The following is a 13,641-nucleotide window of genomic DNA, read 5'->3' as shown; positions in this document are numbered from 1 at the left end:
CTTAACCCCTTGATTACCCACTAATGCTAACCCATTCCCTGCCAACACTAGTATTTTATTTATTTTTTTGGTACAGTGTCGCATGACCGGCAATTGTCAAAGCGACGCAGTGCTGCATCGCAAAGAGCCTGTCATTAAGGGGCAAATCTTTCCGGGGCTTAAGTGATTTAAAGAGGGCATAGGAAGGTTTTACTGGCAAGGGGTGGAGTACCACAGTAGGGCAGATCGCCGCACCAACACTGCTTGTACAGCGTTGTGTGTGTATTTGTTCAGCCCAGCAGGTTGGGGGAACAAAAAACACAAACTATCGTGTACCTGGCTTTATGCAACTCAGACTAAGCACTGTCATCAGAGGAGAGCTCTGGAGAGGAGGGGGTAATGCTGATGGGGATGTGTTTGTTTTTTTTTTTTTTGTTTGTTTTTTAATGCATGCTGGGCAATGGATTTTTTTCAATTTACTTTGAGTTAAACTTCATGAAAATTTATAGCACTTGTGTATATTGTATTTAGCATTTCCTCAATGGCTGCTATTTTTTTTTTATTTTTTATTTTTTTTCAGGATGTAGTTAGGTGTGATTTACTATTTGCAATGCTGATTTAATGGTTTCGCAAGGAAGAAATGGCAGCAATCCAGTTTGTGCGTGGGGTGTTTTTTTTTTTTTTTTTTTTTTTTTTTTTTTTTTTTTATAAATTCTTCCAAGGATGTTAGTGGTGCCAAATTTTTCTTAAGCATGAATATAGACGAGAGAGAGTAGAAGAGCTTATTGGGAATCATAGTTTACATGTAGGTGGAAAGATCTTCTTGGCAAAATCTCTCCTTGTGTAGCCATAATTAACAAGAGGGATATTTTGACGGTAGCCCTTTAAAGAGGTTCTGCTACAAACCATTGTCATTAAAGGCTCCTTTTACATCAGATGCAGTTAAATGCTTTCTAAACAAAGTACAAATGTATATGCAGGAATAATGTATTTAAATGAGCCTAGTTTATACCATTGCAGTGCTTTCATGTACATTTAAAAATCATGCAGCATGCTGTATTTTTCGCACATATATCGTAAATATGTGTTTAAAATTATGCCTAAATGCAACAAACAGTGCAAACATATTACAGGTACGTGTAAATGCACATGAACTGCACACTAAATGTAGGGATTGTTGCTTAAACTAGCAACGATGTAGTTTCATGAGAACAGCCCCCTTTTTTTTTTTTTTTTTTTTTAGGACTCACTTTTTTTTTTTTTTCTTTTTTTTTTTCAGCGTTTAAAGCATCTTTACAGGTTCTGTTTGGTTTTTCCCATCCAGAAAACGCTGCTTTAAAGCGGAATTTCAATTTTTGGGTGGAAATCCGCCTTTTTAAGTGACCGAAGGCAAAGTTTTTTTTCAGACCGAGTAGAGGGATTAGAACCCCTGTCAAGCAGCCTGTATCCCCGGAGGATGAAATTCATCCTCCTGGTTATCCTGTTTAAGATTGAAAGTAAAAAAAACTTTTGGGTTGTCCACAGAACAGTATTGGAGGGAAAAATCTGCTAACGGAGACACAAATTCTGGTCACCCTGGGGTCAGCCAGGAACTTCCATACTTCAGAGGGATTTCCTCACTTCTGGTTTTATCTCTGGGACAGGAAGTAAGGGGAAATTGTGCCAAAGGGGCACAGATGGCAAAAACACTGAAGGATACACTTCAATTAAAATTGCCTCTTTAGTTCTACTTCATTTAATGTAGCGCTGCCCCTGGAGGAGCTGCTATATGTTCTCGGATAAAACTGAATGTTTCAGTGGGTTTTATTAATCTCCCTGGCGGTATGAGTATGTCGGATTCTAGGCGCTGAAAGCGGTACAATTATTTTGCATGGAAATTTTTGCGTTTTTATATTGTAGGCCTGTAATTCTTAGAAATCACTTAAATCCATCCAAACAAGAGTCTAATAGACATCCCGGGTATGATAAAATTTCAAATATGAAATCATCATAAATTGGAGAGTCTGTCTCCCGTCTCCTGAATTTCCCCACAAATTACATCAAAAGTGGTTATAGACTAGTTAGAAAACAGCAATAAGAAATTAGAATCACTCGCAGAATTGAGCGATAGTAAACAGACATTTTTTGGTGTCTATAACCAATCTCCAGTTTCCTGGCATAAATAACAGTATTATAAAACTGCATGCAAGACACTGGACAAACCACTATGGACAAAGGGGTGTGCAATTTGATACAGTACTGTAAGATTACAGTATACTGTAAATACACCGTTTTTTTACCTTTTGAATTTGGCACCGAACTCCGTCCCCGTGCGTCGCAATGTCACAGATCGAGCGAGACACTGCGGCTCGCTGATCACAGCGGGGAGACATCGCTGGATCCAGGGGACAAGGTAAGTAACAGCTTCCATGGATCCAGCGATGCAATCCCAAGTCTGGCTTGGGAATACCGCTTATGGTAATAAAATCTTAGCCAGAGCTAGACTTGGGAATACCGCCAGGGAGGTTAATGGATTAAAGCCCTGGAAAGGAAAGTTGGTTGGGCAACAGTACCAACCTGGTTTTGCATGTTGCCGTCCCTTCTGGCTTGACAACCCAGGCCAAACTAAAGGTATTGGCAGTGTCTAATTACCAAATTGGAGTCCAACTACCACTGGCCAGTGGAATACTAAAGGGGCCTGCCGGCATTGGAGCCCTTATGGTGGTTATGAGCTCTAGTATTCTCTGCCAGCAAGGCTCAACATCAGCTGTATTACAGGACATGGCCATGAAGTCTATCACAACTGAAATTGGTCCTGGATCTCCAGGGGTCCCAAAGAGGCCAGTGAAAGGTCCCAACCCTCAGCCTTGAGTCCATGCTCTCAAACGGGGCAATACAGCAATCGTGTGGTCTTAGAAGCAGCTCCACCTGGGCTCTCAACGCAGTAGCCTATGGTTCGGCACCTCTCACTTGGCGTCCTAGTTTGTCTCTCAGCCAAGCAGCAGTAACAGCAGCCACTAGCCCTTCTTCTCAGGCTCTTGGCTGCTCCATTGTCCATCTGCGATACAAAGGGACATTTTTACCCACACTATTGCTGGGCTCAAATACCCAGTCCTTGCAGGTCCCAGCCAAACTGTTCTAGTATGGGCAGTGGACAGGGATTTAACTGAGCAATTTGAAGTCTTTGTGGCCCTGGCAGCCGATAAAAGTCCTCCCTGCTCCAATACTAGCGACAAGTCCTGTGGTAGTTGCCAATTGTGGCTTAAGGCTGCCTCCTGTCCCTCATTGGCTATACGAGAGGCAAAAAAATATTGTAGCAGCAGAGATCGCTGATGGCCACATTTTAAAGACCACCAAAAAAAAGTATTTGCATTTTGTATCTAATAAGGCAAGCCTTTTCACTACATAGTTATTAGTAGATATGTAGACCTTTGTACAGACATTGTATGGTCAGTTTTGCTTGGTTTGATACTGTAGCATGATGCCACCACTGTTTAACCCTATATAAATATCCCCTTTTGTTGTCCCTGTCCAAAAGCTATCACTTATGACAGGAAATGAGGTGAAATCTATTCATTGGGGACACAGCTGGCAATAAAAGCCCAACAGAGGTTCTAATACTTTCACCAAAATATAAAGTTTTGGCTGGTGTTAGACTTTAGGAATGCACCAGAAATTTGTGCCACTTTTAACAAACTAGGTATTGATGTCTTAGCTAGCCATTTATACATTGTGGTACTGATGTATATTTGCGTATTTTTCTAAACAGTATAGTTATCTGGCTGAATCTGTATCTTAAACCTATTACATTTCTTTGTTAGGGTTCCTCCTGGACTATATACCACCCAACCCACTCCCATCAGTATGGCAGAGATACTTCTGAGCATGTGCCGACTCCTGTCCCACCCTCTTCCCGGTCTTTTCTCAGGTCAGTAGGGATCCAACCTCAAACGCACAGCTTGGGAAAGAGGAGGAGGACAGGAACCCGATCACAAAGAACGGCTGCTTTCGAGGTATGCTGCAGGCCTGGCTTTTCAGCAGGTTTTCCCTTTGTACCCTGGCTCTGGATCTTTTAAATAACAAAAAATGCTTATTAATGCTCCCCTCCCAAGACGCACCATTTCAAAAAAATCTTTTGGAAGGGAGGGGGGGGGGGGGTGGTTGGGGTGTGAATGAATATACATACTTCACACCAGCAGCACCTAGGTACAGGTGATGTCTTTGGTCTTTCCACATCTTGCAAGATGCACTGTGCTGCAAGGTGTTCTCAAGGGATATGGGCTACTTGACATTCCCTGGGATCATGCTGGAAGGATCTTTGTTGCGCCCTGCAGTACAGAAGCTCCAGGAGGGCTTGTGGAAAAAGGTGGATGTTGCATGGTAGTACTGGGTCTCTCAGATCGGGCTGTAGCACGGGTAAGGTGCCTCACTGTGGACAAAGTGCAAGTATTTACAGACAGTATGTACGATAGGGGTAAATCACCGGTTTGCCTGAACCTTTTTTAAAGACCTAAGATGCTTGCTATTTTTGTTTAACCGGACAGCTAGCTTTACAGACTTCCATGTGTCTAATTTTCAAATCTTGTTGGGCTTCAAAAATAAGTATTTGTATCCTGTTCCATTACCCTTGTGAATTGAGCCAGTTGATCCCCAAGTATAACCTTCAATATGCAAATATGCTGATCTATTTGATGCCAAGAATAACTTGTAGCCTGTGTCTGCTTCTTAACTTCAGTCCATGGCAACAATGCTGTGTCTGTGCCCATTACCCCATGATGAACATGGTAACCAGATGTAGGCATGATTTCTCATGTAAAATGTGGGGGTGTTTTTATTTATTTATTTTCTTGAGCATCAGTGTTTTGAATGAGTCGGCGGTAGAGGAAGCAAGCGGCTGAGTAGAGCCGCTTAAGTCGATGCTTCCTATAGAGCGATGGCTCCTGTTACAGGCGGAGTGATACCAAATGCACTCTACCTGGGACAGCAACAGCTGGCGATAATTGAATGGAAGACTATTTACATTTTTATCTTTTTCTTTATCATATATCATAGGACACACAGCCTCAAGTATTTACTTAGTGAGTTATGGGCCTACCGTCGGGTATTGACACTGGTATAACCAATACAGGACATTGATTCCCCTGTATAACACCTCCTTCCAGGAGCACTCTGTTTTTTCGCCAGTGTCTAAGGTGTTGGTCACAAGTGAAGATGTGCTCTGAGGAGCTCCAGGGAGGGATCCATGCTGGATTTAAAAGAACCTCCACAACCGGGGTCCATCCTCGCCACTGAGGCAATAGGATGATATCTGGACCTCAATTCAAGAATGAGGTTTTGCCTGTAAGCTTCATTCTGAGAGCTGGACCCTAGGAACCAGGACTCTTTGGTCTTGCTACATTACCTAAAGTTCTGAGGAGTGCTATACAAGGCCTAAAGGAGCGGAACCCCTATTAAAAGGGCCCCAGTCTTTTGAAATTTAAACTATACTGCCTGCTGTGGGTGAAAGTTGGATCGGTCTGATAAATCAGCAGTATCCCGCAGTGAGGACAAGGTAAGAAGCTATGCTTTTTCCTTCAATATACCTTTTATATGCCTTGATGTCTCCTCTATAGGGAGTAACTTACACTACCTATGTACGATGCGATGTCTTAGTGCAGCTCTGTCTCAAAATGTGTGGTCCCATCGGCAGAGGGGTTCTTACTGAAATAGATCTTGTGGGATTTGTTAAAAATACAGCAGTTGCTAATACAGAGATGTGTATAAACTTCTAATATGTGGGTGGTGGCTGAATGGTTGATGCAGCTGCATGGTTTAATTACAGCCTAGCACTTCCACCTAGTAACATTGGAGGAACTCCCTGTGCCTCTGGTTTTTAAAGACGATAAATCTGCTGACAGACCCCCCCCTTCCCCTCCCCTTCTCTCTTCCCCCTCCACTCTTGTAGAGGTGCATAGCATGTCCCCAAGTTAGATACTCGCCTTACTTTGTGTTGGCCATTCGGGTCCCTAGCAGGGCCTGAGGACGCAGAGGGGCATGTCCGCAAGGTCATGTGTCGCTGTGTATGGATGTAAATTCCACACACAACACTCGCCGCATAGCTGAGGGGGGAAGCGCTGAGGATGCCAATCAGGTTCCACCTGAGGCTTTATATCACGGACACCCTCTCTCATTTCAGAAAGACTTTTTAACTGGAGAGGCAGTCTGTCACACTAAGACACCAGAGCACTGGGCACGTTGGGGTGTAAACATGCATTTCCAGACAGGAAAAACTCTAGTTGGCATGAAAAGAATTTATTTTGGTTACATTGTCTTTGCTAGTATTGTTGTGAAGCAAATATTTAGTGTACCTCTTTGTGCTATGTCTTCCAGACCTAGTGTAAGGGTACCAAAGGTGTCACCCCCAGGCGTTGGGAATCCCAGTTATGCCTCCATACTGTCTCCCTCTTCGGGGAGATCAGGCATGGCAAGCCAGGGTGAGTCATTGGAAGCTAGCGGTGGTGCAACTGCTTCACACACTTTAGCCCCTGTATATGTGACTGAAGATGCTTTTTCCTCTGCCTTGCAAGGCTTAGAAGGAAGATTAGTGGCTTCAATCGCATCCTCCATACAAGTGTATAGGAAGCGTCCTAGATCCCCCGCCCCCACCTTAGACTCTTTACAGTCAGTGGAGGGTCCAAGAGAATTATGGGGACAGGATGGGGTATTGCCCTCAGATAAAGAGGGAAGACATGCCAATTATTCCTCTGCGAAGGAAACAATACTTGAAGTTCCTACTTCACAATCTGAAGTGCAGAGCCTTACAAAGATGGTTCGCTCTGCTTTCATGCTACCTTTAACAGTTAGCCGAAGGTCCGGCCTCCTCTTTGGGTTCCTTTGAAGCCTTTACAGCCTTTTCATGTGTTTCCCATCCACGCATTACTAAAAACGTATTTATACTGAATGGGATCATCTGGATAAGCATTTTCCCCTCCAAAGATTCTCAATTCTCTATCCTATGGAGGAAACATTCTCTAAAAAATAAAGTTCCAGCAGTTGACGCTGTGATTTCCAAAGTGTGTGTGTGTGTGTGTGTGGTGTGGGGGGGGGGGGGGGGGAGGAGTTGCCAAGTGGACAATGTACTTGTGCTTAAAGATCCAACAGCTAAGAAGTTGGAGGGTCTGTTAAAATCCTCTTTTCCTTAGCAGGTACTGTTGCTCAGCCTGCAATTGCAGCTATAGGCACCTGTCAGTCCTTAAAGGACCAGTTCACAGATGCTCTTAAATGAGCTCCCTGCACAACAAGCACAGGAACTGGCCGAGCTACCTAAAGCATTATACTTTGCTATAGATGCTATGAAGGATTCTATTCATCAGTAGGGATGAGCCGAACACCCCCCGGTTCGGTTCACACCAGCTCTTTTGAACGGACCAAAAATTTATGCCAACTTTAGAACCCCATTTAAGTCTATGGGACTCGAACGTTTGAAATAAAAAGTGCTAATTTTAATGGCTAATATGCAAGATATTGTCCTAAAAAGGATTTTGGGGACATGGGTCAATGGCAATTATTATTTTTTTTTTTTTAAACTGCTGTTTTTTCGGGAGCGCTGATCTTAATGATGATTAAAGTGAAAAAGTTAAATATTTCTTTACATATCGTGCCTGGGGGGTGTCTATAGTATGCCTGTGAAGTGGCATGTGTTTCCCGTGTTTAGAACAGTCCCTGCACAAAATGACATTTAACAGAAAATTATTTAAAACTGCTTGCGATTTTAATGTAATATCTGGTTCCAGCAATGTGGATGAAAATCAATGAGAAAAATAGCATGGGTAGCCCCCCTGCCCATTACCAGCCCCTTGTACGGATATTAAGGGGAACCCCGTACCCATATTGAAAAAAGGAAAGGCGTGGGGCCCCAGGCCTTATATACTCAGAACAGCAGTATACAGGTGGTGCAAACAAGACAGGGACTGCGTGTAGGTTTGTTGTATTACTTAGAATCTGTTTAATTTTGAACTGGTACATTTTTAAAGTGTAGGTCCAGTCAAAAAATCTATTTCTTTCTCATACATCATGGGACACAGACTCAGTAATTACTGGTGGGTTATAGGGTATCACTAGGTGACTGGACACTGGCACACCTTAGACAGGAATTTCAATCCCCCATATAACCCCTCCTCCTACTGGAGGTACCTCCGTTTTTTCGCCAGTGTCTTGGGTTTTGGTCACAAGTAAAGATGTGCTGTGCTGAGCTCCACTGGAATATCCTTACTGGGACCAGCTATGCGACCGGATCCCTTCAAGGTGTCTTTTTCCAGGCCGAATTGGATGGTACCTGGGCCTCGTGTCCGAAGAAACTAGGTTTTACCTGCAACGCTTCTTTTTAGAGAGCTGGACCCTGGGATCCAGTATCTGTGTTTTTTTTTATTTTTTTTCAGCCATATTCCTGGCAGGGTGCTTTACGGGCCCAGAACTGCAGATCCCCCTATTTAAGGGGACCCCAGTCTCAAAGTTTTTTTTTACCAACGGAGACCATCATGAGAGGTGAAGATTGGGTCCGTTATTCAGACCCTGCAGCTGGATAAGGTAGGGGAGGCTCCTCAAAATTTTCTCGTTCTAGTAGGTTTTCTCTTAAGTAAATGTATGCTATGCCTATAGTCGCCACCGGGGGCTGCTAAGGGCACATACCTTTTCATGCCTTGTCTGTCTGCTTCTCCAGCCATTCTCCAGGAAGGATGAAGATAAGGGGGGTTTTTCTTCTGGGATTCTCCCTCCACAGATTACGGGGCTGAGACAGGCCTGGGCAGAGAGTGGTAATGTACCCCACCGCCCAGTCCACCACCGCCATTACAGCGGCCTCTCATCCACCGGCCCTTCCCTCTCCTCTGTCCCAGCCTCCCCTCCATGCTTGCCAACAGGGATTGAGCCTCTGCTCGCGTGGGAAACTCTTGTTTTTAAAAACGAGCGGGGTGGGGGTGGAGCACTAGGCCACACAGGCTTTAAAGTGCACTTTTTTTCTTTTTTTTTTTTTCAGATGCACACAGCCTATGGAGGAACACAGAGCTGACAGGTGCATGTGAGTGTTGGAGACACAGGCATTCCGAGGCAAGATATACTTGGGCACCAGACTCACCAGAGTCTTAAGTAGCAGCGGCAGTTGCTGAACTACAGGGCTCAGCAGTCAGTGCATTGTTTGTGTGGTACCGCTACCGTTTTTGTTGCTTTGCACTATGGGTAAAAGAGGTACAAGTACCCTAAAGAATAGGGGCTCTAATGGGTCCCCTTCAGGCTCTGAGAACCCCCCCCCCCCTCTGTGGCACTCCCCCTCCTGTAGGACCCGGGGAGGCTGGCCAGGGATAGCCGTTGGGGTCAGGGGCTGCAGCTGCTTCTGGCACTTCAGCCCCTGTGTACATTACACAGGAGGTTTTTTCCTCAACCATAAACGATTTAGAGGAAAGATTAGTGGCCTTAATCGCATCTAAACTCAGTAGAAGAAAATGCACTAGGCCCCCCTCTGTCACTCAGAAACCTCAGAGTGAGGAACTCTGGGATAAAGGAGGGGAATTCCCCTCAGAGGATCGGGAGGAAACTGCACTTCTGAGGAATCTAGTGAAGGGCCTTCTTCAGCTTCTCAGGATGAGAAAATGTTGGTGCAAATTCTTGCTGGATTGGTCCGTTCCATGTTTAAGTTACCCGTACCCGAGTCAGTTAAAGAACCTACTTCTCTGGGTTCATTGAAACCTCCTCAAACTGCACATGCTTTTCCCGTGCATGGTTTGCTGGAAAATCTTATCTATACTGAGTGGGATCACCCAGAAACTTCTTTTTTTTTTTTTTCTCCTAGAAAGTTTTCTACACTTATCCTATGGAGGAAAAATTTACTAAGATGTGGGGTATACTGGCAGTTGACGCTGCCATTTCCTCAGTAAACAAAAGCCTGACTTGTCCTGTTGACAATGCTCAGATGCTTAGGGATCCAACTAATAAGAAAATGGGATTCCTATTAAATGTTTCTCCTTGGCAGGTTCAGTAGCACAACCTGCAGTGGCAGCAATTGGAGTCTGTCAATATTTGAGACCATGTTAAACATGTTGAACGGCAGGCCTGGGGGTTAGCTAACCTTCCAGCGGCTCTGTGTTTTGCTGTTGATGCTATCAAAGATTCTATCCTTCAGACGTCTCGCCTTACGCTTGGATTGGTACATATGCGTAGAATCTTGTGGCTGAAAAATTGGTCAGCCAAATCACCATGTAAGAAACTCCTGACGGGATTTCCCTTTCGTGGTGCAAAACTGTTTGGCGAGGACTTGGACAATTATATCCAAAGGATCTCCAGTGGGAAAAGCACCCTTTTACCAGTTAAGAAAAGGAGTCCCTTTAAACATCCCTCTAAATGGGCGCTTTCTCCAGTGCCAGGGGAATCAGCCTCCAGGCAGTCACGACTGCCTCCTCTCCGTGAAGCTCTAAGGTTAAGTCAGTCAACCCCAGGGGCAAAAAGTCCTGGGGGAGAAGGTCTTCAAGATAACACTAAGACCTCCTTATAAAGGGGTGCCCCCGCTCACTCCAGTGGGGGGAAGACTACTAAAGTTCTCAGGGCTCTGGTAGGCGGAATTTCGGGACAAATGGCTGGTCTCCACAATAACTCTAGGTTACAAACTAGAATTCTGAGAATTGCCTTCTAGTTTCCTCAGATCAAATGTACCCAGAGACCCACAGAAAGTCTCTCCTAGCATTGGAGCGACTATTGTTGCAAAAAATGATCATGGTAGTTCCCATGCAAGAGCAGGGAATGGGGTTTTAGTCAAACCTTTTCACGGTACCGAAGCCAAACGGAGATGTCAGACCCATTCTAGATCTAAACCAATTTCTAGAGATACGGTCCTTTCGCATGGAATCGATCCGATCGGTAGTCTCCATCCTATGAGGAGACCTGGCATCAATAGACATCAAGGATGCGTACCTGAATGTACCTATTTTCCCTGCTCATCAAAAGTTCCTGCGTTTCGAAGTAGAAAAACGCTACTTTCAGTTCGTAGCTCTGCCTTTTCAGGCTAGCTACTGCACCTCGGGTGTTTACAAAGATCTTGGCCCCTCCTCTGGCCAGATTAAGGGCCCAAGGTATAACGATAATTGCATACTTGGACGACTTGATAGACCGGTCGATAGCCTGCCTGGACCAAAATCTGGTCACCACAATTGACTACCTGGAACGCCTAGGTTGGTTTCTCAACTTGGAAGTCTTAAAACCAGTAAGAAGACTAGAGTATTTGGGTCTGGTCATAGATGCAGCCCAGCAGAGGGTATTCCTACCCAAGCGAAGATCAGTGTTATAAGAGAACTGATTCGGGTAGTCAGGGCAAAGAAGTTTTTTTTATTTTTTTATTTGCCTTTGTATGAGGTTGTTGAAGATGGTGGCTTCATGCGAAGCAGTTCCCTACGCTCGGGCTCATTCAAGGCTACTGCAAAACAGTATCCTATCGGCCTGCAACAAGAAGGTTCAGGCGCTAGATTTTGATGCATCTGTCCCCTACGAGTCTTAGCTGGTGGTTGATACCCGAAAGTGCGGGAAGGAATCCTTTTTACCAGTTACCTGGACAGTGGTAAGATGCCAGTCTTTCGGTTTGGAGGGCAGTCCTGGAATAGTCGACTGTCCAAGGGAAATGGTCCAGGACAGAGAGGGCCTTACCCATCAACATTCTGGAGATCAGGGCAGCGTATCTAGCCCTAAAAGCCTGGACACTCAGGTTGCAGGGTTGCCCTGTCAGGATCCAGTCCGACAATGCCACAGCAGTGGCTTGTATCAATCACCAAGGGGGCACCAAGAGTTGTGCAGCTCAAGAAGTAAACCAGATCTTAATCTGGGCAGAAAGATATGTGCCATGCATATCGGCAGTCTTAATTCCGGGGGTAGAGAACTGGCAGGCAGATTACTTGAGCCACCAGCAGTTAGTGCCAGGGGAATGGTCTCTCCACCCCAACGTCTTTTTGGCCATATGCCAGAGATGGGGGGGGGGGGGGTCCGGATGTAGATCTCTTTGCATCCAGGTTCAACAAGGTCGACAACTTTGTGTCAAGAATGAGGGATCCTCTTGCATGTGGGACAGATGCGTTGGTCACTCCATGGCATCAGTTCTCTGATTTATGTGTTCCCTCTTATTCTGCTACTGCCAAGACTGCTTTGCAGGATCAGGCAGGAAAAGAAGTTGGTGCTTCTGGTCGCCCCAGCATGGCCCAGAAGAGCTTGGTATGCAGATATAGTGAAGATGGTGGTAGGCTCTCCTTGGACCTTACCGTCCCATCCAGACCTGCTATCCCAGGGATCGGTATTCCATCCTACCTTTACAAATGCTAAATTTAATGGTTTGGCTATTGAAACCCACATTCTAAAGAATTGTGGGCTTTTGGGCTATCTACCTTGAAGCAAGAAAGCCAGCTTTGAGAATGATTTATCAGTCTGGAAGGCATATGTCTCCTGGTGTGAACCCAGGGGTTGGCACCCCAGAAAATGTCATAGGCAGAATTCTCGAATTTCGGCAAAAATGGGTTAGAGATTAAACTGGCCTTGAGTACCATCAAGGGCCAAGTCTTGGCCTTATCGGTTCTGTTTCAACATCCACTTGCTTCACATTCTTTGGTCCGAAGTTTTATACAAGGGGTAACATGCCTTAATCCTCCAGTTAGGGAGCCTCTGAACCCCTGGGATTTGAATTTAGTTCTGTCAGCTTTACAGAAGCAGCCTTTTCAACTGATAAATCAGATTCCCTTAGTTCTGTTGACAGGGAAATTCAATTTTCTGGTGGCCATTTATTCTGCCAGAAGAGTATCAGAATTGGCAGCCCTCTCTTGTAAAGAACCGTATCTGATACACAAGGATAGTGGTGTTATGCCCTCATCTTAGTTTTCTACTGAATGTGGTCTCAGGTTTTCATCTAAACCAAGATGTATTGTTCTGCCTTCCTTTTTTTCCAAATCCCTGTTCTAGGGAAGAGAAGTCCCTACATTCTTAGGCTTTGACTGCTCTCACTACATCCAATCTGGAAGCGACGGCTCGCAAAACTGATGTTTTGTTCATATTGCCAGAGGGTCCTAAGAGGACAGGCAGCATCACAATCTACCATTGCTAAATGGATTTGACAAGTAATTGTTCAAGCTTATGGTTTGAAGCAAGATTGTGCCTTTTCAGCTGAAGGCGCACTCCATTAGGGCTATTAGTGCTTCATGGGCAGTGCATCACCAGGCCTCCATGGCTCAAATCTGCAAGGCTGCAACCTGGTCATCAATCCATACATTCATCAAATTCTATCAGGTGGATGTGAGAAGGCATAAGGACTCTGCCTTTGGGCGTAGTGCGCTGCAGGCATCGGTACAGGGTCCTCAGGTCTGAGTACACCCTATGTTTGGTTCTCCTCCCCCTCAGATAGCATTGCTCTGGGACATCCCACCAGTTATTACTGAGTCTGTGTCCTGTGATGTACGAGAAAGAAAATAAGATTTTTATAACAGCTTACCTGTAAAATCCTTTTCTTTTGAGGTACATCATGGGACACAGAGGTCCCTCCCCTCTAATACACTTATATTGCTTTGCCAGGGGTTATATGGGGGCTTGAACTTCCTGTCTAATCACCTAGTGATACCCTATAATCCACCAGTAATTACTGAGTCTGTGTCCTGTGTTGTACCTCACAAGAAAAGGATTTTACAGGTA

General features: G+C 44.9%; 1 protein-coding gene across 1 annotated transcript in view; it reads left to right on the top strand.

Annotated features, from left to right (window-relative positions):
- The window catches only part of LOC143928180 (very-long-chain enoyl-CoA reductase-like), a 161,720-nt gene that overhangs the window by 20,350 nt on the left and 127,729 nt on the right, over positions 1-13,641 (top strand). Inside the window, 1 exon segment of the mRNA XM_077452888.1 lies at positions 3,780-3,971. Within this exon segment, the coding sequence (XP_077309014.1) occupies positions 3,780-3,971 (192 nt within the window).

This window comes from Lithobates pipiens, unplaced genomic scaffold, assembly GCF_037356315.1.
Source record: "Lithobates pipiens isolate NorthernLeopardFrog02 unplaced genomic scaffold, aLitPip1_a1.2 Scaffold_23, whole genome shotgun sequence".
Taxonomy (NCBI): Eukaryota; Metazoa; Chordata; class Amphibia; order Anura; family Ranidae; genus Lithobates; species Lithobates pipiens.
The sequence above is the reverse complement of the archived record's forward strand: the minus strand, read 5'-3'. Positions and strand labels throughout refer to the sequence as shown.